This window comes from Euleptes europaea, chromosome 8, assembly GCF_029931775.1.
Source record: "Euleptes europaea isolate rEulEur1 chromosome 8, rEulEur1.hap1, whole genome shotgun sequence".
NCBI lineage: Eukaryota > Metazoa > Chordata > Lepidosauria > Squamata > Sphaerodactylidae > Euleptes > Euleptes europaea.
The window spans coordinates 2,654,104-2,678,094 of NC_079319.1; the positions used below are offsets into that span (position 1 = coordinate 2,654,104).

The 23,991-nt window shown below is 49.0% G+C and overlaps 1 protein-coding gene across 1 annotated transcript in view; it reads right to left on the reverse strand.

Annotated features, from left to right (window-relative positions):
- Positions 1 to 23,991, reverse strand: part of ZC3H3 (zinc finger CCCH-type containing 3) — a 239,653-nt gene that overhangs the window by 38,366 nt on the left and 177,296 nt on the right. Inside the window, exons 6-9 of the mRNA XM_056854620.1 lie at positions 17,439 to 17,523; positions 16,410 to 16,568; positions 11,434 to 11,503; positions 5,358 to 5,489 (exon numbers count right to left, since the gene is read on the reverse strand). Coding sequence (XP_056710598.1) covers positions 5,358 to 5,489; positions 11,434 to 11,503; positions 16,410 to 16,568; positions 17,439 to 17,523 — 446 coding nt within the window. The remainder of the gene's footprint in view (positions 1 to 5,357; positions 5,490 to 11,433; positions 11,504 to 16,409; positions 16,569 to 17,438; positions 17,524 to 23,991) is intronic.

Here is a 23,991-nt window from a genome sequence, read left to right on the forward strand (position 1 = left end):
ACAGAGCTGCAGAAATGTGAGAGTTTATGGAGATGGAATACTTTCCACTCAGCCATTTCTGCTCAACACAAAGAAATAATTCCATCCTCTAGGCTCCAGCGGGACCTGTTTGGGACGGTGCCCTGAGAATCTGCCAGAACAAGGTTCTGTGTAAACAAGGTTATGGCGTCATTAATAGTGGTCCGCTTGACTGGGTGCCCAGTTTGGAGAGCTCCTCGCTGATCATTTAAATATGGCTCTTAGGAACGCCAGGCAAGAAAAAAGTGCGAATTTTCGCAAGAAGCACTGAGACAAGCACCAGCCAAGGGTGAGTAAAAGTGGGGATTAAGACCGGGAGCTGCAAAGAGCTGTGTACAAATTCTGCCTCAGCTGGGAACTCATACAGCTGTGGCTTTTCCTCCTGCCAGATGGGATCTATAACAACGTGCCTACCTTCCAAGGTGGTGGTTAGGACTGCCGGAAAAATCAAACGTATTTTGGACCCCCCTCCAAAGCACAGTATTACTATTATGAACAAAAGCAGCCAGTCTGTTTCAGTTTGGTTAATGAAATAATTATTAGATTTGAGTCCAGGAGTGCCTCGGAGACCAACGAGATTTTCGAGGTGTGAACTTTCGAGAGTCAAAGCTCCCTGCAGAGGAGAAGGCTGAGAGGGGATACGATAACCATCTTCAAGTACTTGAAGGGCTGTCATATGGAGGATGTTGCCGAGTGGTTTTCTGTTGCCCCAGAAGTTCGGACCAGAACCAAGGGATTGAAATTAAATCAAAAGAGTTTCCATCTAGACATTAGGAAGAACTTTCTAACAGTTAGAGCGGTTCCTCAGTGGAACAGGCTTCCTCAAGAGGTGGGGAGCTGTCCTTCCCTGGAGGTGTTTAAGCAGAGGCTAGATGGCCATCTGTCAGCAATGCTTATTCAATGACCTCAGGCAGATGATGAGAGGGAGGGCCTCTTGGCCATCTTCTGGGCATGGAGTAGGGGTCACTGGGGGTGTGTGTGGGGGAGGTAGTTGTGAATTTCCTGCATAAAGCAAGGGGTTGGATTAGATGACCCTGGTGGTCCCTTCTAACTATGATTCTATGATCCCTTTGTCAGATATGTGACAAAAAGCGCCTTGACTATCGAAAGCTCATACCCCAAAAATCTCATTTGGTCTTTAAGACGCTCCTGGATTCAAATCTAGCTCTTCTACTGTACACAAACACGGCTGCACTCTGACACTAACTTGGATAATAATGTCTCCATTGCTTTTAATTTGCAATACTCTCCCAGCTTGCCAGCCACTCTGGCGGCAATCTTTCCTGGGCAACACGGTTCTTAGTCCCATTTTATAGACAGTGGCCCTGAGGCTAGCCAAAGACGGCTTAACGTGACCTCTCGAGGTAAGGGAGTCCCAGAACTTTTCTGCAGGACAGCAAACCGCCACTCCTGAGGTACTCTCTCTGTTCTCAGCATCTTCCTTTCCAAAAAACAAAGCGAGCAAGCCCAGAAACCCTTTGCAAGGTTTGCAAAAAAAAGGGGGGAGACATGATAGAGGGCTATAAAATTATGGATAGGATGGAGAGAGTGGACAGGGAGAAGCTTTTCTCCCTCTCCCATAATACTAGAACACGGGGTCATCTGCTGAAGCTGGAGGGTGAGAGATTCAAAACAGATAAACGGAAGTCTTTCTTCACACAACGCATCCTGAAAATGTGGAACTCCCTGCCCCAGGATGTGGTGATGGCTGCCAACTTGGAAGGCTGTAAGAGGGGAGCGGACATGTTCATGGAGGAGAGGGCTATCCATGGCTACTAGTAAAAATGGATACCAGTCATGATGCATACCTATTCTCTCCAGGATCAGAGGAGCACGCCTATTATCTTAGGAGCCATGGAACACAGGCAGGACAATGCTGCTGCAGTCGTCTTGTTTGTGGGCTTCCTAGAGGCACCTGGTTGGCCACTGTATGAACAGACTGCTGGACTTGATGGGCCTTTCTTATGCTCTTACTGCTGCTTCTCACAGCAAGGTGTTCTGATGGGTCGGTCCAGGAACAGGACAGCCATGGCTAGCAGATGGGCACCAGGCAGGAATGAGTCATGCAACCCACAGAAAGCCGCTCAGAAGCCCCTGGAAGGCCTGCAGGGGCCCGGTCGCTCGGCCCCAGAATTTTTCCCTCTTCCCCACCACCGTCACTTACCAGCTGGGTCTCCACCGTATTTGCAGGGTTGCAGTTTTTTAGGCAATTAATTGGTTAGATCAATCGATATAAAAAGGTGCCCCCATTAATCAGGCGACAGATCTAAAACGCATTCATTACTCTTAATATGAGCGCTTACACGAACCATGGAAGCAGGTAGAAGAGACGTTCCTCGTCCTCTTTCCCGACACAAGGTGAGAGAATGCCCCTTCTGGGGGTGGGGTGGGGGGCTGCTGCCCACAGTGTGTGCAAAGCCCAGAAAGGAAGAGCCCCTTTCTTTCAGAATTCCTGTTTTATTCATATGCATGTTTATGAAGACTTCAGTCAATCAATCCTGACTCTTCCGACATCACGCCTTGAAACAGCAGAACCTTCCAAATTGATCTGATTTTCAGAGATATCCCTCGCTGGAGTTAATTTTAAGCAGCCCCTAAGTGCCCTTTCCCTGACCTGGATGGCCTAGGCTAGCCTGATCTCGTCAGATCTTGGAAGTTAAGCAGAGTTGGCCCTGGTTAGTACTTGGACAGGAGCCAACCAAGGAAGTCCAGCACGGCTACTTGGAGACAGGCAATGCCAAACCACTTCTGTCCTTCTCTTGCCTTGAAAACCTAATGAGGGCTCGCCATAAGCCAGCTTTGACTTAACAGCACACAATTCTTACACCCTGACCTGGATGGTCCAGGCTAGCCTGATTTCATCACATCTCAGAAACTAAGCAGGGTCAGCCTTGGTCAGTCTTTGGATGGGAGACCACCAAGGAAGTCCAGGGTTGCTACGCGGAGGTAGGCAATGGCAAACCACCTCTGTTAATCTCTTGCCTTGAAAACCCTATGGGGTTGCCATAAGTCAGCTGCAACCTGACAGCACTTTCCACACAATACTACAAATAATTCTATTGCCCTGACCTGGATGACCCAGGCCAGCTGGATCTCATCAGATCTCAGGAGCTAAGCCGGGTCGGCCCTGGTTAGTACTTGGATGGGAGACCACGAAAGAAGTCCAGGGTTGATATGTAGAGTTGGTTTGTTTTCTTGCACTGAAAACCCTATGGGGTCGCCTAAATTGGCTGCAACATGACGGCACGTTCCACCACCAGGCGCCTTCTTCTGGATATCCTTGCAGTCACGCCCACCAAAATCTTTGTGATGCTTGCCAAACCGAAAGCCACTTAATGTTACGCAGAAGCCAGCACAGTTCTGCCACTGAGTGTTTAGTCGGGAAGGCGCTGGCATCCGCTAAAGCTCCACTGTGACAGCACTTGCACAATACCTGCTGGGTGTCCTTGGGCCAGTCGCGCACTCTCAGCCTAACTTACCTCACAGGGTTGTTGTTGTGAGGATAAAAAGGAGGAGAGGAAAACAGTGTAGGAGAACTATGTAAACTGTTTTGGGTCTACATTGGGTAGAAAGGCGGAGTATAAGAGAAATAAATGAAGTAAACAAAATATTTGTCTTTGCCAGCACCTGGTTGTCATATTATTAACACCTTACCTTTTTAGGTATGATTTTAAAACAGCACTGCACATGAAATGAAATAATGTGGTTCCAACTGCAGAACAACTACAGATAGTGGTGGAGTGGTTAAGAGGGGCGGACTCTATTGTGGAGAACTGGGTTCTATTCCCCACTCCTCCACATGAAGCTTGTGGGGTGACCTTGGGCTAGTCAAGTCAAGTCAAGTTTACTGTATAAGGCCATAGGCCATTACAATCTAAAACAGTAACCTTGGGCTAATCACAGTTTTCTCAGAACACTCTCAGCCCCACCTACCTCACAAGATGTCTGTTGTGGGAACAGGAAGGGAAGGTTATTGTAAGCCACTTTGAGACTCCTTAAAGGTAGAGAAAAGCGGGGTATATAAACCAACTCTTCTTTTTCTTCTATCTGGGCAGAACACCTCATTTCAGAAGATTCCTTTCCCACTGGACAGATACCCACAGTGCCACAAATGTTCCAGGAACCAATACACGAACTCTGACCATTTCCTAGTTCCCCCAAAGACGACCACATCTTGCACCGAAAGCTCTTCATTCCATCTTGGACTAAAGATAAGCCATTCCCATTCCCAACTGCCCCTCATTACAAAGTTCTCAGTTTTCAAACTGGAACCACCACCTTGTTTTCCAGAAGCAGCTATAGGGCACGAAAGCTTCACGCCGTACATCTTTTTCATGGGATGGGAAAGTGGAAACAACTCCTTCCTCAGGAAAGGAAACCACATTGCACTGAGCTCCTTGGAGAAGGGTGGGATAAAAATCAGGCTGGGACAGAAAAACAGCGTCCCGTAGGGTGTGGGGAAACTACCCTTTGGCAAGCTCTGCCATGACAGCCAAGCACTGACTCAACCCTTCCTGCCCTCCATCTCATGATCTGCCTACATTCACAGTCAACTTGGAGATCCCAGTTGGTACAGAATGCTGCAGCTCGGGTATTATCGGGAGCCAGACGGTGCGCGCACATTACTCCCGTTCCGCAGTCTCTCCACTGGCTGCCCATCAGATAACGGATTCAGTTCAAGGTGTCGGCTGTCACAGACAAAGCCCTTCATGGCCTTTGTCCCCCAGATCTGCAGGACCGCTTTTCTCCCTCTGCCCCACTATGCCAGCTTTGCTCATCTGAGCATGGCCCCCTGCAGGTGGCATCCTGGAAGTGCGCAAAATCAATAACCCCCCGTACTGTGGGGGCCCGACCTTATGGAACGGCCTGCCTGAGGAGGTCAGGAAGGCCCTGCTCTCCTGGCTTTCCAGATTATGCAAAACTGAATTATTCCAGAGGGTGCTTCTATATGAGGGCTATACTATAACAAAATAGTTTAGGAACACACTTTAATAACAGCCCTTCAAATACTTCAAGAGAGCAATCCTGTCCCCCCTCAACCTCCTCTTCTCCAGACGAAACACTCCCAGCTCCCTCAGCCTTTCCTCACTGGGCTTGGTCTCCAGGCCCCTGATCATCCTCATCACTCTCCTCTGCACCCGCTCCGTTCTATCGACATCTTTTTTGAATCCTAATGTGTTGCTTACTGGGTGTCCAATCCTGCTGACTGTATTGACTTACTCTGTGTAATCTCCTTGAGTCTCCGTGAGAAAGGCGGACTATAAATAACGTAAACCAATCGATCAATCAAATTGGCACAGCGTACCTGGCATTAACGGTGAAGCCTGCCTTGGCCTTACCTTCTCTCCCAGTGGACAGTAGCCCTTGAGGAAATCTGAGCACACTTCTGCTTTCCTGGAGACGTAGACGTGGCTGTATGGACAATCACTATTGTTGCAGATCCCTTTCAGGAAATAGGAGCAAACTGGCATCTGGAAGGAGAGTCAGAAATAAGGCAGGGGGGTAATTCCAGCTTCCTTTTGGGGATTCTGTATGCCCCCCCACCCCTCCTGTAAGGGAAAGTGTGCCTTACCACCCTTAATGTGGTAAGGAGGAATATGTTTTTAAAAGGGTTGTTTTGGCTTATTTTTTGACACTGCATTCCTCCGCAAAGCACAGGTGAGTGTGTGAGACAGAATATTGTGTCTGTGTGAGATGGGCCCACCATGCGGATCTTTCCCCCACCCAACCGCGCCCTCCCTCCTTTCAGATTATTTCCACAAGGACTGCAAAGAACCTCCCAATGGGATTCTGCCCCATTTTAAACAGCAACTCTGTGTGAGGCAAATCACGATGGGTAGCCGTGTTAAGTCTGTCAATATCAGTAGAAAAGAGCCAGAGTCCAGTAGCACCTTAAAGACTAATACAATTTCTGGCAGGGTAGGAGCTTTTGTGAGCCACAGCTCACTTCTTCAGAGTCACATTCTACCTGTATCTGAAGAAGTGAGCTGTGACTCACAAAAGCTCCTACCCTGCCAGAAATTGTGTTAGTCTTTAAGGTGCTGCTGGACTCTGGCTCTTTTCTACTGTGCGTGAGGCCGAGTGCCATTTTTGCCTCTGGCTCTCTTAACTCTGGCATCAATTCTGGCCACAAGTGAATGCAACAGGCCAGAGGGATGCTTTTTTCCTCTCTCTGGACCCCCCCAACCAAGGTTTTAAGACAGAAGCTGAAATGCAGCTGCCACGGATCTGTGGGCAGCTCACACCAGAACCCAAATGCCAGACCTCGAGAGGTGCACGCACTGCCACCACGAGCAAGCCGAGTGCAACTAACTGTGTGCAAACACAGATGCGGGGCACACCGCCGCCCCCCTCCCCCCCACTGGCAATCAGGCCGCAAACCTCAAAACTTTACCTTCAGCCAGCTGTTATAATTAAAAAGAAATTACCGGCCTGCTGGGACAATTCCACTTCTGCACCTTAACGACCGCCGGCTGGGGAAAGTCTACAGCCCAGCAGCCGAGGACATGCTTGGCACATATAAAACTCTAGGATCAGTTCCTCCCGCCTCCGTCTGAAATGCAACTGGTCCGGGAAACACTTCTGCTCCCCGTCCAAACTAATGATATGGGAGTAGACAGACCCCTGCCCTCAACGTAAGGCCATTCCTTATACCACCTTCTAGGGGACTAGAGCAACTGCCCTATGAGGAATGGTTAAAACGCTTAGGGCTTAGCTTGGAAAGAAGGCGGTTAAGGGAAGATGATTTTATTATCTATAAAATGATGCATGGTATGGAGAGAGTGAGAGGGAGAAGCTTTTCTCTCTCTCTCTTAATGCCAGAACGTGGGGCCATCTGCTGAAGCTGGAGAGAGAGAGTCAAAACAGAGAAAAGGAAGTATTTCTTCATATGACGCATAGTTAAATTGTGGAACTCCCTGCCTCAGGATGTGGTGATGGCTGCCAACTTGGAAGGCTTGAAGAGGGGAGTGGACATATTCATGGAGGAGAGGGCTCTCCATGGCTACTAGTCAAAATGATACTAGTCATGATGCATACCTTTTCTCTCCAGGATCAGAGGATCAGGCAGAATATATTAGGTGCTGTGGGACACAGGCAGGATGCTGCTGCTGCAGTTGCCTTCTTTGTGGGCTTCCTAGAAGCCCCTGGTTGGCCACTGGATGAACAGACTGCTGGACTTGATGGGTCTTGGTCTGATCCAGCATAGCTTTTCTTATGTTCTTCCCAAAGCAAATATCTACAAATTGTGTTCACCCCTGGAGGACTAAGAAATGCATCCAAGCTTCTCAGATGAGAGCCAACTCCCCGAGCAACCAGATGGTTTGCAAAGTGGATGTTCTGGTTGCTTGGCTCCCTCCCCTTTGCCTCCGGGGTTCCCTCCCTGGGGCCCCTTTTCCTTCCGGCTCCGCACCTCCACACCAAAGTAATTTATCGCCCAGCAGAAAAGCCACTCTGCCCATCAGCAGCGGTGGCATCTCGATTCCTGCAGGTTCAGAGATCCTCCAGCCAATTTTTACAAATGCACAATAAGCACAGATAATGCTATATGGGGCAGCCGGGGGGGGGGGGAGGGAGTTGACTTTCCCCCCAAAGGACATGTTAAAGCTTTAACTGAATTAGTTCACTAGAGTGAGAAGCTGGGGAGGGAGGGAGAGAGAGGACCGGAAGAGAGAAAGCTGGATGCCACCCACAGAAAAGGAAACAAAGGGTGCTTGGAAAAGCAAAAGAGTTTATTTTTAATTGTCTTTTAACTGCAGACATTAAAATAAAGGACAGGGCTCTGGGGCTGCCGTTCTGTCGGCGGTGGCATGACCGCAAACGATTCCCTTAATGTAGGTTTTGATATAGAGATCAAATTAGCTCTAATAAAAAGGGATAATAAAGGCAGCTCTTATGCAAAACTCAACTCCTCCCAGCTGTCAAGCCAGAGCCATTACCAAGAGGAAGCGCCGTTCTCATTTCAATTAACCTTGTTTGCACCCCGCTATGTCCACGCAAATAACAATAACATTAATGCAAGGCGCCAGTGCGCCGTGGCCATATTAGGCCGCTCCGAATATGCGCACGTCTTTCCGAGAGCGGCGGCTAATGAACCCGAAACTCAACGTGAATTTCCAAATTGCTCACAACAGAGTTTTGAAGCTCTATTAGGGAGAAAAATGCTGATTCTTGTCAAGTCCCTCAAGGGGAAAAGCTGTTGGAACAGCAGCCTGCCTCGGCCCGAGTCCTAGCCTCTTGCTAACCTTCATCCACAGACCCAGCCGTTCACACACAGGGGACTCAACGCCTGCTCTCGACACTCCATGCCCCGGCCCGCCAGAATCAGATGGTCCCCTGGGGCAAAGCGGTTCTCTTCAGGGGGACTGAAGGCCTTTCCCAGCCCCTCAATGAGAGAAACTTTTCAGGTAGGCAATACCAGGTGAATCAGAATTCTAGGAAGACGCTTCTTCTTCCAGGCTTTTAAAAGAGCAAGAATCCACAAAGTGAATTTCGGCAGGGAGTTAAGAACATAAGAAAGGCTATGCTGAATCAGACCAAGGTCCATCATGTCCAGCAGTCTGTTCACACAGCAGCCAACCAAGTGCCTCTAGGAAGCCCACAAACAAGACCACTGAAGCAACACCATCCTGCCTGTGTTCCACAGCACCTAATATAATTGTCATGCTCCTCTGATCCTGGAGAGAACAGGTATGCATCATGATTAGTATCCACTTTTACTACACAATTTGTAGATAGTTGCTTTGGGAAGGGCATCTGGGCCATCTTCTGGGGTCACTGGTGGTGGGGGAGGAGGTAGTTGTGAATTTCCTGCATTGTGCAGGGGGTTGGACTAGATGACCCTGGTGGTCCCTTCCAATTTTATGATTCTATGATTCTATCGTACACCAAGCTCAAAGGAGCTACAGGCAATAAAACGTTTGCCAAGTAGTTCAATCTAATGTAGCTTTCATCCTCTCCTTGAGTGTGGTGTTGTGTGGCGCGGACCCCTCGGGCTACTGTCAAAGAACAGCCATTGCCGAGTCAGTGGGGAAGACAGTGCTTTGTTTATGCCCTGCTGACCGAGACAGGACAGTAAAACCACAGAAAGCATGACCATACTGCATGCCCAGCTGGAGGTGAGCAAACTCCCGACTCCAGAACAGCAAGGGGGCAGGGTCTTAGCACCTCTGGGCAAGGAATCGGATTCTGCACTCACACACATGCGACAAGAAAGCAGCCTTTAAAAGCCAGGGCTCCTCTGAAGACAGCAGAACCCGCGCGGCCAATTTACAGCAAAGTCTGAGAGCGGCGGAAAAACCATTTGCGGTGCAGGAATCAACTCACAGGCCACTCTCTTTGGGTCTGCGCTTTGATAAATGAGGCCAGCGTCACCTTTCCTGGTAATCGCCGGGTTAACAGGAAGCTACAGGAGCAAGTGTCACCATTGCCCCCTCGGCTCGGCGCTGGGCAGGCGGCTCCCCCGCAGCTATAAATCATGGCCAAAGGACTCTGCGCTCAGCACAGGCAGCGGCAGAAACTTCCACAGGGCTGGCGGAGGTGCAGCAGCTCGGGCAGAATCTCCAGACTCCGTACAGGAAGCAAAGGAGATGCCTAAAATTCACTCGCCAGCCAGCCTTTCGCTGGTGGAAAGAATCATGAAGTCGCAGCCAACTTAGGGCGACCTCTCACAGGGGTTTCAGGGCAAGAGATGTTCTGCAATGACTTGTTTGGGGGGGCACACAAGAGAGGGCCTTTTCGGTGGCAGCCCCATGTTTACGGAACAACTTCCACAGAGAGGTGACCGCCTCACTTTTAATCTTCAGGAGGCAACAGAGGTGGTTTGTCATTGCCTTCCTCTGCACAGCAACCCTGGCATTCCTTCGTGGTCTCCCATCCAAATACTAACCAGGGCTGACCCTGCTTAGCTTTTGAGATCTGATGAGATCAGGCTAGCATGGGCCATCCAGGTCAGGGCTTTTATGTATTGGCCGTCTTAATTGGAGATTGGCGTTGAGTAGTGGTTAAGAGTGGTGGTTTGGAGCGGTGGACTCTGATCTGGAGAACCGAGTTTGATTCCCCCACTCCTCCACATGAGCGGCCGAGGCTAATCTGAAGAACTGGGTTGGTTTCCCCACTCCTACACATAAGGCCAGCTGGGTGACCTTGCTCTAGTCACAGCTCTCTTAGAGCTCTCTCAGCCCCACCTACCTCCCAGGGTGTCTGTTGTGGGGAGGGGAGGGAAGGTGATTGTAAGTCGGTTTGATTCTTCCTTAAGTGGTAGAGAAAGTCGGCATATAAAAACCAACTCCTCCTCTTCTTCTTCTAAATTGTGGTCTTTTATCTGTTTGTTATAACTGTTGTTTTATTTACGCTGCAGACCGCGTTGAGTTCTGCAAGGTAGAATGGCAGCTAGTACCGTATATACCCGTGTATAAGCCGACCCGCGTATAAGCCGAGGTGCCTAATTTCTCCCCAAAAATGGGGGGAAAATTAGGCACCCGCGTATAAGCCGAGGGTCGGCTTTTAACCCCTCCCCCCCAGCAGGCTTACCTGGTGCGCAGGCAGGCGGCGGCGGGGGGGCCCCCGCGGCCCAGGGGGCCCCGCAGGCCGCTCCTAGGCCGCTCCAGGCCCGGCGAATCTCCTCCCTCCCTCCCCTACCGTATTGAACCGCATATAAGCCAAGGCCGGCTTTTTCAGCCCTTTTTTTGGGCTGAAAAACTCGGCTTATACGCAAGTATATACGGTAAGTGTTAGAAAGAAAGAAAGAAAGAAAGAAAGAAAGAAAGAAAGAAAGAAAGAAAGAAAGAAAGAAAGAAAGAAAGAAAGAAAGAAAGAAAGAAAGAAAGAAAGAAAGAAAGAAAGAAAGAAAAAGAAAGAAAGAAAGCAAGCAAGCAGGGGCCATGTACATGCTGAAAATTAAAGTTCCATGCCCAGTAAATCCACGGTCCAAGGAAAACAGAATTTTGCAAAGGAATTCTATTTGCAAAAGGCACAGAATCCTAGCATTCTGCATACTTCATTCCATTTTTGTCAGCTCCAGGGACGGGCCAGTCTCATCCTCAGCCATGAGAAGTCATAAGCTGACCCGTCTCTCTGGCTTCTGAGTTTTCCCATGGCATTGTCTGCACACACTTCCCAGTGTGATGGTGGCAGGCTGGCTGCCCTCTGGGGTTCTTCCCCTCGCGCCTGCGAGGTATCAGGGATGTGGCTGTGAACTTGGGGGCTTGCTTAGTGTGCTAAAGTATTGATGCGTCAAGTGGGTTTTGGAGGCACACTCTGCACTCATTATGAGAAGCGACCACGTACAAGCCTGAACAGCTTGTCAAGCAAATTTCAGAATGAATTCGATTTAGGACGCTAAGGCCCACAGCCCGCCCTGGCAGCCACCGGAAAGATGCTCCCCCTGCAGCGGCGCGAGTTAAAAGCCACACCAACCTTGTCTTTCGAAACTTTGTGCGAAAATGGACACGTCCCATCGGTCTTCTTGCAAGTGCCCCGAAGAAACCTGTTGAAAGGACCGAAAAGAAGGAGGTTAATAGAGAATCTTACAATCACCTTCCCTTCCCCTCCCCACAACAGACACCCTGTGAGGTAGGTAGGGCTGAGAGAGCTCTAAGAGAACTGTGACTAGCCCAAGGTCACACCAAGTTCATCATCTCAAGCCTTCAAAATACCTTGACACTTTTGGACTTCTATTCCCTTCCCCTAATAATCTTGATTCCCCTGAGAGTTCTGAAAGATTTCTACAGTCTACTTGATTCATTATTGATCTGGAAACAGCACACACACACACACTCACCACTGCTGCAGCTCAGTGGAAGAGCATATGCTTTGCACATAGAAGGTGCCAGGTTCAATCCCGGGCATCTCCAGTTAAAAGGTCCAGGTAATAGGTGATGAGAAAGACCTCATCTTGAGACCTTGGGGAGTTGCTGCCAGTCCAAGTAGAAAATACGGAACTTGATGAACTGATGGTCTGACTCAGTATAAGGCACTTTTGTGTGTGTGTGTGTGTGTGTGTGTGTACCTGCACAATTGAGCCCAAGAATGTTAATCAATTAACTGGGTGGATTAATAGATTAGCAAGAGCTCTAGTTGTGATGCATTCACTTCTGGGCCCAATTAAATATACCATGGGCTATTATAAAGCCCCACAGAGCCTGAACTTAACATAGTCTTTTTGGAGGGGGGGGGGTCATTTCTACCATCCTAAGAACCCACTACCTTTTGACATCTCACAACAAGACCCAACTGTGAGTTTTCTCTTTTGGCACAGGATCATCCGTGAAGGCAGGGGTGAATCTGAGCCACAGAGCCTCCGCTCTAAAAAACCGGCCACAGACCAACCAAACCACCTTCCTCCCATGTGACCCTACCTGTGCACTCCAATCATCTTCAGAGAACCTGCTTTGGTTGCTAGATGGGTGGCAGCCCAAGACAGGGCCTTCTCAGTCATGGCACCAAAACTTTGGAACTCCCTTCCCAGGGAGATTCATCTTGTCTCCCTCTATCAGTGGCTTCAGCCAGTGGGTGAAGACTTTTTGGTTTCATTTGGCACACCCCCAATAAATGGTCCTCCTTCCTGGTTTTGGTATTGTTTCTTATTGAATTACTTTATAATGTTAAATACATTTTAAATTGTTCAAATGTTTTAATTTTTTTTATGTTTGCCACCTTGGGTACCCTGATTGGGTTTAAAGGCGGCATAAAAATGTTTTAAATAATTAATAAATAAATAAAACCAAGGCCTGTGGTAACACAGAGCTGGAAATCTTCACTGACTTTTGGAAGCAGGGGAGGGTGTCTCAGGCCCCTCTCTGCCAGCTGTGCTTCTGCTCCCTCCGACATTACAAGTGTTCAAGCCGGAGCGTGGCCAGGGGCACCAGCAGAAGAGTGAGTGTCAAAGGGCCCTTGGCTCTTTGCAAGCAGCCTGTGGCCTTGAGTAAGCCAGGACAGTGGATTCAGGACCAGCCCAGGATGCTGCAGTTGTCCTATATATCCTTTGTTCATTTAAACTGTATTTTCTTTCTCTCTGCAAGTTACTTTGAGTCTCCAGAGAGGAGAAAAGAAGACAGAAATGCTTAAGCAAACGGAAAAAAAACAACACCTTGTTTCCAATACTGATGGATAGAACTGTTTCCCCATAATTCAATTTGTTATAAGAAATAAGATTGCTGTGATAATTAGAATTTTTATGGTTTTGCAGAATCCTTTTTTTTAATGCTAAGAAAACAACCTTGGCTTTAGGAGTCAAGTGAAATGCATTACACATGAAGCTACCTTGTACTGAATCAGACCCTAGGCCCATCAAAGTCAGTATTGTCTACTCTGGCAGCAGCTCTCCAGGGGCTCAGGCAGAGGTCTTTCACATCCCCTACTTGCCTGGTCCCTTTAACTGGAGATGCCGGGGATTGAACCAGGGACCTTCTGCATGACAAGCAGATGATCTACAAACTGAGCCACGGCCCCTCCCCAAACACATGAAGATGCTTATACTGAATCAGACCCTTGGCCCATCAAAGTCAGTACTGTCTACTCAGACCGGCAGTGGCTCTCCAGGGTCTCAGGCAGGGGTCTTTCACATCACCTACTTGCTTAGTCCCTTTAACTGGAGGTGCCGGGGACTGAACCTGGGACCTTCTTGCATGCCGAGCAGATGCTCTACCACTGAGCCACGGCCCCTCCCTCTCGCATTGCTGGTGAGACCGGCTAATTCGGTTTCCCTGCCCCTTGCTCTGGTTAGCAGCCCGGTGCTTCGGGATATTTCAGTGACATTTAGAGGCTTCCAGTTAAATGTGTCGTTTTCCAGGTTTGTCTTGCGCCCTGCATTTTGTACGCATTGTTCAACAACAGCTGCTCGGAGCTACAGGAAAGGCAGCTTTTATATGCAGAGTAAATAAAAGCAAACACGTTCCAGAGGGCAGCGGAGTCAGCCCGCTGCAGCAAAAAGCAGGCGTGAGATTTGCAGCACCTGAACGACTATTGAAGCCCAAATAACTGTCACAAATTACTGCCGCTAAGGACAGTCGGCAGTCTTATCTTGAATACACTGAAACAGAAATAATATTTTGTGGAGGGGGAGGGGGTTGACCTGCACTGTTTACAATTACTTCCTGGGGGTGTTCATGTATCTGCAAAAAAGGAGGAAAAGCCTTCACATATCTTTATTTGCTTAATTTGTATCCCGCCTTTCCCTCAAATAGGGACCCAAAGCAGCTTACATGGTTTTCCTCTCCTCTGTTTTATCCTTACAACAACCCTGTGAAGTAGGTTAGGCTGAGAGCGTGTGAATGGCCCCAGGGTTATCCAGCGAGCTCTCGTGGCAGAGTGGGGATTCGAACCTGGGTCTCCCAGATCCTAGACCGACAGTCTAACCGCTACACCATGCTGGCTCCAAAATTTACTGTTAAGCAGCTTAGCTGCTCTGAGCTACAGGGAAGGTAGCTTTTTATGCAGAGTATCTGTGGCTCAGTGTTCTCAGATTCACTCCCCAGAACCTCCAGTTAAAAGATCTTGGATAATGAGATGCCAGGCAGCCGTTGCAAGTCAGAAGAAGAAGAGGAGTTGGTTTTTATATGCCGACTTTCTCTACCTCTTAAGGGAGACTCAAACCGGCTTACAATCACCTTCCCTTCCCCTCCCCACAACAGACACCCTGTGAGGTAGATGGGGCTGAGAGAGCTCAAAGAGAACTGTAACTTGCCCAAGGTCACCCAGCTGGCTTCATGTGGAGGAGTGGGGAAACCAAGCCGGTTCACCAGATTAGAGTCCGCCACTCATGTGGAGGAGTGGGCAATCAAACTCGGTTCTCCAGATCAGAGTCCACTGCTCCAAACCACCGCTCTTAACCACTACACCACACTGGCTTCAGAGCAGGCAATACCGTCGTAGATGTCGCAAAGGCCTGCCTTGGCATAAGAGAGCTTCATATATGCCACTGACACCTTAAGCCACAATGGATCTGTAGATTAAGCTAGGCAGGATCCTGGGAGACGTGTGATTGGATCTTCATCACATTTTTAAAGCTAGATTTGCAGCACTGCATGGGGAGAGCAGTTTCAATAAACTGAACTGTGTAAGGCAGGACATCCCCCCATTCCCCTCCCTGAACAGTGGGGTTGCCAGCTCTGGGTTAGGAAATTCCTGGAGATTTGGAGGGTGGAGCCTAGGGAGAGAAGATTTGGGGGATGGCAGGGATCTCAGGAGGGTATTTATGCCACAGAGTCTACCCTCCAAAGCAGCCATTTCCCCCAGGGGAATGGATATCTGTAGTATGGAGATGAGCTGTAATTCCAGAAGATCTCCAGGCTCCACCTGGAGGTTGGCAACCCTACTTCACAAACCTGATCTGAATCAGGGGCAGGTGCTGCTGTAGTTGCCCCTTAAAACAGGCTGTAACGATCCAGTCAAGACCCCCACGCCCTCTAGTTTTATTTCTTTAGTATTAAAGGCACTGTACTATCAAGTCACTTTTGGGGCACGTGCGCTTTTAGCCCGTTCCCTACCTCTCCCAGCTCCGTCCACAGCGGGGGGGCATAACACTCGCTTCCGACCTGAAGATTCCAACACTACTGATATGGAAGACATTTGGAGTTCATCCTGATATGAGATTTTGATTGTTAGATTGAGTATTAAAAAAAAGGTAAAGGTCCCTTGTGCAAGCACCGGGTCATTCTTGACCCATGGGATGATGTCACATCCCGACATTTTCTAGGCAGACTTTGTTTACGGTGTGGTTTGCCAGTGCCTTCCCCAGTCATCTTCCCTTTACCCCCAGCAAGCTGGGTACTCATTTGACCGACCTCGGAAGGATGGAAGGCTGAGTGAACCTTGAGCTGGCTACCTGAAACCAACTTCCATTGGGATCGAACTCAGGTTGTGAGCAGAGCTTTGGACTGCAGTAATGCAGCTTACCACTTATTGTATTGTATATTATATTGTATATTATTAAATTAAATTCTGTGGTCTTGTTGTTTGATGTGAGCCACCCTGAGCCCAGCTCTGGCGGGGAAATGGCGGGATATAAATTTAATAAAATAAGTAAATAAATAAATAATCTGTTGGAGAAGCTCAGGGAACACACCCACGCGAGCTGCGTTCTCCGCCAATTTGCAGCTCGGCATGGTGTTGCTCTCACTTGCCGGTGGTGCTTGCGTATTCGTAGAAATCGAGAATGCGTGCATGCGATAGAGCCTTAGTGGGAAGCAGCAGCGCCGTTTTGTACTGTTTCACAGAACCCTTCCCCCGTGGGCCATCCTCCACCCCATGCTGACTTTGTAGGCTATGACGAAAAGGGGTGGGGGAATTGATAATCCCGAAAGGAAGATGCCTTCCTACAGGCTGAAAAGGGACCAGCACTGAACCTGGAAAATAGGCAGCACAGGAGGACTGGGAAGGGGCAAAAAAGGTACCTCGTGCAGACGGCCACTTTTTCCGGATCGTGGATGTAGGGGCAGCTCTCGCCACGGTTGCATTTGCCAAAGCGGTTGTAATACATGCAGTACTCTTTCTTCTTCTCCTTCTTCTGCTTGGCCTGCCGAATGATGGCCAAGCTGCGCTGGACGGCTCGGCTACACAGCGGAAGAGAAGCCAACAGACTGCATCAGTCAGAGAGAAACGGGCGAGTCCCCTTCTGTCAAACAGGATCATGTTCCCATTGTTCCCTCCGAAACCCTCTGCACCCCAGAGCCCTTGGTCTCACTACCCTCCTATCCCAGGGATAATGTTGCCTTGCCCCAAAATACTTCCATACTTGGGGGTGGGGGGAGATTCTCATAATTCTGGAGGCAGAAAACAACCTGAGGTGTCTTGTGAAGGAAAAGTGTCTTCATTCAAACAGAGCAATTCGTAGCCTTCTACCGGTACTTCTGGACCAGAAAAATTCTGATGCAGAGTTGTGCAAGAAAAGAAAATCTGCTTTTGCTTGCTGACTCAAGGATCCCTTGACTCAGCACTCAGGAATTGTCATTTCCTTATTGGCAAGACAAGGCTGGAAAATGTAGCTTAAGGAGTGGGTTGCCGCTCAGGTGTTCAACGTATCAGAGAGCTGCGACTGGTCCAAGGCCACCCAGCTGGCTCCGTGTGTAGGAGTGGGGAAACCAACCTGGTTCACCAGATTGGCCTCCGCCACTCATGTGAAGGAGTGAGGAATCAAACCCGGTTCTCCAGATTAGAATCTGCTGCTCATGTGGAGGAGTGGGGAATCAATCCCGGTTCTCCAGGTTAGAGTCAGCCGCTCTTAACCACTACACCATGCTTGGCCTTCTCAGATTCTACTGGACATTACAAAGAAAGGGAACTTGCCAGCTTCAGATGCCCAGTGATAGGCAAATGCCCAGTGAGCCAGTTGTGTATCGGACTCCCCAGTGACCTGGCAAATGTGGCATTCGCCTCCTTTCTTAGGGGAAGAAGTGCCAGCTCTCTTTCGAAGAAATACTGACCTTGCGATGTATCGGCTGGTGGCCGACCGGCTGGGGCACCCGGGTGGAGTATAGCCAGGGCTGCTGTGTGCAAAATCTAGTCGCGCTGTTCAGGAACAAGGGGGGGGGGGGAGAGAAACAAAGCAAACGTTAATTAGAGCTCATTCAGAGAGGGAATATGCCAGGAGCCGAGCCTCCTATTGATTCACACACGACATGAGGCATTGTGCAAAGTTCACACAGGGTAAATCAGCTTTTCTCCAGAGGGCCGAGGTGTTGTCCCTGCTTTGGGAGAAGCGAGCAAACAAGTAAGGGGAGAAACTGTCACACGCCTGGCTGGGGAGCCGAATAAATTAGACTGGCTGACACGGGCAGGCTTCCAGCAACCTGCTGCTCACGGCCCTCGGCAAAGGAGAGAGAGGCAAAAGTGACCCAAACTTTGCAAACGAACCAAGCGTGGATGGGGGCACCTCTAAGAAATGGGGTAATTGTGGCCATCTGGTGCCACTTCTGAGACATTCACAAGAAGACTGAGAAGGGATATGATAACCATCTTCAAGTACTTGAAGGGCTGTCATACAGAGGATGGTGCTGAGTTGTTTTCTGTTGCCCCAGAAGGTCGGACCAGAACCAACGGGTCGAAATTAAATCAAAAGAGTTTCCGTCTAGACTCCAGACATTAGGAAGATTTTTTTAACAGTTAGAGCGGTTTCTCAGTGGAACAGGTTTCCTCGGGAGGTGGTGAGCTCTCTTTCCCTTGAAGTTTTTAAGCAGAGGCTAGATGGCCATCTGTCAGCAATGCTGATTCTATGACCTTAGGCAAATGATGAGAGGGAGGGCATCTTGGCCATCTTCTGGGCATGGAGTAGGGGTCACGGGGTGTGTGGGGGAGGTAGTTGTGAATTTCTTGCATTGTGCAGGGGGTTGGACTAGATGACCCTGGTGGTCCCTTCCAACTCTATGATTCTATGAACAGTAGAAGAGCCCTGCTGGATCAGAAGAGTGAGGGTCCATCTAGTCCAGCATCCGGTCTCACACAATGGCCAACCAGTTCCTCTGGAGGGCCAACAACAGGGCACAGAGGCCGAGGCCTTCCCCTGATAAGAACCTTAGAAGAGCCCAGCTGGATCAGACCGGTGGTCCATCCAGTTCAGCATCCTGTATCACACAACGGCCATTCTGTTCCTCAACGTTTTCCCAAATGATGGCTCTACTGGGGCATGCTCTAAGCACCCATAAAGCTGAAAAAAGGAGATTTTGCAGTTGTCATTGCTTATCTATATTACATTTGACATGTACCCCTGATTCCAGAGGGATTCTTCACTGCACGGAGAATGGCGGCCCCTCACTGCCAGCCGTGCCACATGCCAGAGCTTTCCAGGTGGGGACGGCGTCATTCAGTCACTCACCCGCCAACCCAAGTGTGTCCCTGAGTGAGCGAGTGGAATTTGATAGCGTGTCAATGAACAACCCCTTCACCCGAGCTGTCACGCGGCCCACTGGTGACGGCACCGCCCCATCTGTTCCGCGTGCAGAGAAAACGCTGGCACCACAGCATCCTTTGGAGGAGGCGTAGGGAGGGCTGTCTGTCAGACCAGCCACGGGGCAAAAAATGGAAGGGCTCGATCAGGGCAAAACATCTGGAGGGCTCCCAGACTGAGACAATGGGCTGAAGGCGGGGAAGGCCAACTGTCCAACTGGTGAAGCAGCAGCAGAAGAAGATGAGGAAGAAGAAGTAGAAGAGGAAGAAGAGAAAGAGGAGGCGGAGGAGGAAAAGGAGGAAGAAGAGTTGGTTTTTATATGCCGACTTTCTCTACCACTTAAGGAAGAATCAAACCAGCTTACAATCACCTCCCCTTCCCCTCCCCACAACAGATACCCTGTGAGGTAGGTAGGGCTGAGAAAGCATGACTAGTCCAAGGTTACCCAGCTGGCTTCAGGTGGAGGAGTGGGAAAACAAATCCAGTTCACCAGATTAGCCTACTCCACTCATGTGGAGGAGAATCAAACCCAGTTCTCCAGATCAGAGTCCACTGCTCCAAACCACCGCTCTTAATCTCTACACCACACTGGCTCTCTTAAGGTGAGCTGTTGTTTGTCTGGAGCTGTGCTCTGTGCTTTCTTCCACCACCACCACCCCCATCAACGAAGGCCCACCCGCTGCAGGAATCTTGGCAAGAACAGCCAGGCACCTACGACAAGTACTTTCTAGTGTTAAAAAATGCACATAAACTAGCTTGCTTGGAAAGAGGTACTAAATCCAGAGACTTGCTGGGGAGGCAGAGAAGATGCTAAAAAAAGTTCCCAGCAACTCTGCAGCAAACCCTAAAGAGCAGAAGGTGTTTAACATTTTGCGATACTTTCACTTCTGAGGAATTAAGGGAAAGAAGAGCTCGGCGTGGTAGCTCAGAGGATAAATAAATTGGACCCTCCCCTTCGCTTCCCATTCCTCCAGTGTTGTAAGGTTGATCCAGAATCCTCTGCCATTTCCCTGTGGGCCAATTCGAATGCACACACACCGCACACATCTCAACACCCACGATCTGGTTTGAAGCCTAGTTGTCATCGTCCACAGTGCCTCCGCTCAAGAGGAACTGGGGCAGAGGTGACGCTGGATGACATGAATACACGCACACCTGACTGCAGGGCTCTGCATGTGCCAAGCATCTGGCAAAGAGCACATGTTGCTTGAACTTGCTGTCACTGCATAACAAACATGCATGTGAAAACTCAAATCTTGGGGGGGCCTTAAACAATAGCAAAGGGATGGCCGTGCTAGTCTGTTATAACAACATCCAAAAAAGTTCAGACTAACATCTTAAAGACTAGTCCTATATGGTCTGGAACCACAGAATCATAGAGTTGGAAGGGGCCATAGAGGCCATCTAGTCCAACCCCCTGCTCAATGCCGGATCAGCCTAGAGCAGCAGTTCCCAAACCTTTTGAGTCATGAAGCACTTTCCAGGAGAAAAATTCATCACATCGACTGCTTGATGGTATGGTATGCCAATAAAGGTATTGAAAATATTGTCGAAGGCTTTCACGGTCAGAGTTCATTGGTTCTTGTAGGTTATCCGGGCTGTGTAACCGTGGTCTTGGAATTTTCTTTCCTGACGTTTCGCCAGCAACTGTGGCAGGCATCTTCAGAGTAGTAACACTGAAGGACAGTGTCTCTCAGTGTCAAGGGTGTAGGAAGAGTAATATATAGTCAGAAAGGGGTTGGGTTTGAGCTGAGTATTGTCCTGCAAAAGTATTGTCCTGTAAGTATCAAGATAATGTGCTAATGAGGGTATGGTATGTTAATATGGAACCATTGTATCCTGAAGTGATCTGTTAATGTGTGTAATCCAAAGCTAATCTGTATGGCTATTGTTGAATGCTGTCTTTGTCTGGAGGTTTTTCAGGGCAGGAAGCCAAGCCTTATTCATTCTTAAACTCTCCTCTTTTCTGTTAAAGTTGTGCTGATGTTTATGAATTTCAATGGCTTCTCTGTGCAATCTGACAAAATAGTTGGTAGAATTGTCCAGTCTTTCAGTGTCTTGGAATAAGACCCTGTGTCCTGTTTGTGTCAGTCCATGTTCAGCCACTGCTGATTTCTCAGGTTGGCCAAGTCTGCAGTATCTTTCATGTTCTTTTATCCTTGTTTGTATGCTGCGTTTTGTGGTCCCGATGTAAACTTCTCCACAGCTGCAAGGTATACGATATACTCCTGCAGAGGTGAGGGGGTCTCTTTTGTCTTTTGCTGATCGTAGCATTTGTTGTATTTTCTTGGTGGGTTTAAACACTGTTTGTAGGTTATGTTTCTCAAGGAAGAAACTAATCATCTAAATCACGCACTGCTAGCAAACGGCTACTCCAAGAATGAAATCAGAAGGGCCATTAAAACAAACAAAAATCAGAAAACTCAAGAAAAACAGTCTCCCATAGGAAAGGTATTCTTGCCATTTATTAAAGGAGTCACTGATAGGATGGAACTGCTCTAACTGTTAGAAAATTCTTCCTAATGTCTAGACGGAAACTCTTTTGATTTAATTTCAACCCGTTGGTTCTGGCCTGACTTTCTGGGGCTACAGAAACCAACTCAGCACCCTCCTCTATATGACAGCCCTTCAGGTACTTGAAGAAGGTTCTCATATCCTCTCTCAGTCTTCTCCTCTTCAGGCTAAACATACCCAGCTCCTTCAACCTTTCCTCATAGGACTTGTTCTCCAGACCCCTCACCGTCTTTGTTGCCCTCCTCTGGACACGTTCCAGCTTGTCTACATCTTTCTTAAATTGCGGTGCCCAAAACCGAACACAATCCTCTAGGTGAGGTCTAACCAGAGCAGAGTAAAGTGATCCCGTTGATCCCAGAGACCTGCCAGTGAAGTATTTGGCCGGTTTTTTTCAATCCTAATGTGCGGTTTGGCCCTCCCTTCCCACCAACAGCACGCAGCCCCCTCCCCCATGCACACACCCTTCATTCTGGGATGTCACGGCCCCACAACCTAGAAGGCTCCACTTAGGAACCGCTCAAAGGCTTAAATGAACCCCGCAGGATTTTCTACTCCTTCCCCCTCCTCCCCTTTGCTACGCCACCCCACAAATTGCCTGACATTTGGCACGGCAACCGAGAATTGAAATCAGAGAGTCGAAGGCCCTGCTGGGGAGGCGGAATTAATCGCTTCGTTGGCGAGATTGTGGCCATAACCTCAAGGGCTACCCAGTGAAGCCGGGAGAGCAGAGATCTTGGGCTCTGCAGCCAGCAATGCAAAGTCTCCCCATCCACGCACTCAATTATTCCTTGTGTTTGACACATAAAAAGTTCTACCTGAAGTACTGGCCCCGCCATCCATTCAAATTTCCCACATGGAAATTCATCTTGGCGAAGGTGGAAGGGCTCTGTTTGTAAAGTATAAAGTGCGACACGCGGGTTTTTTGCTGCAGATATATAGACCAAGCTGCCACAGCACAGAACTGCAGTCCGATCCACATACATCCATCAGCAAAAAGCGACAAGACGTTCAATGCAACGCACTTTGGGCACAGCTGATTTACTGACTCTGTTTTTAGCCTGCTTTTCATTCCAAAATTGGCTCAGAAAGCAGCTCAGGGGAATCGCGATCTAATACCAATGACAGAATTCAGTGCAAACTGAACACACACACATGAACACATGAAGCCGCCTCATACTGAATGGACCCTTGGCCCATCAAAATAATAGAATCATAGGGTTGGAAGGGGTTACCAGGGTCATCTAGTCCAACCCCCTGCACAATGCAGGAAATTCACAACTACCTCCCCCATACACACCTCCAGTGACCCCTACTCCATGCCCAGAAGATGGCCAAGATGCCCTCCCTCTCCTCACCTGCCTAAGGTCATAGAATCAGCATTGCTGACAGATGGCCATCTAACCTCTGCTTAAAAACCTCCAGGGAAGGAGCGCTTGCCACCTCCCGAGGAAGCCTGTTTCACTGAGAAACTGCTCGGTTAGAAAATTCTTCCTAATGTCTAGACGGAAACTCTTTTGATTTAATTTCAACCCGTTGGTTCTGGTCCGACCTTCTAGGGCAACAGAAAACAACACTGCACCATCCTCTCTGTCAGGCCTTTGCTGGTAGCAGGAGTAAAGGCTCTTGACATGAGTAGGCCAGTTTCTGGCTACACGTCAAGTCCTTGGTTCTCATGCCTGTAAACTCTGTGTACAGTTTCGCTCATGCTGTTTTCCACAGCTGTGCTCTGACGTTTAGTCTTCCTTCCTGGGAATTGCTTATCTTGGGGTTGCTTAGCCATGTTTACCTTCACAGCCTGTAGTGCTTTTAAACATGTAACCTGCCTATGTTTCGCCATTACCAGCCTCACCTGCCTGTAGGCAGTCAGTCCTTAAACTGTCTTTTTGCTCCTAATAAAGTATTACTGCTTCAGAGCTACTTGCCTGGATGAATTTGCTTAAGGGATGCTAGGGATGGACGCCTGATCCTGACGCTCTCTATGACAGCCCTTCAAGTACTTGAAGATGTTTATCATATCCCCTCTCAGCCTTCTCCTCTCCGGCTAAACATACCCAGCTCCTTCAATCTTTCCTCATAGGACTTGGTCTCCAGACCTCTCACCGTCTTTGTTCCCCTCCTCTGGACACGTCCCAGCTTGTCTACATCTTTCTTAAATTGCGGTGCCCAAAACTGAACACAATCCTCTAGGTGAGGTCTAACCAGAGCAGAGTCAATATTGTCTAGTCAGACTGGCAGTGGTGCATTAGGGTCTCAGCCTGAGGTCTTTCACAGTACTTGCTATGTGATTATTATTTTTTTTAGCTGGTGATGCTGGGGCTTGAACCTGGGACCTTCAGCGTACCAAGTAGATGGTCTACTACTGAGCCACAGCCCCCCACCCACCCTGGGGAGGGAAAAGCATGGTGGAAGGGTATCCAGTGTGGTGTAGTGGTTAAGAGCGGTGGTTTGGCACGGTGGACTCTGATCTGGAGAACCGGGTTTGATTCCCCACCCCTCCACATGAGCAGCGGAAGCTAATCTGATGAACTGGATTTGTTTCCCCTCTCCTACACATGAGGCAAGCTGGGTGACCTTGGGCT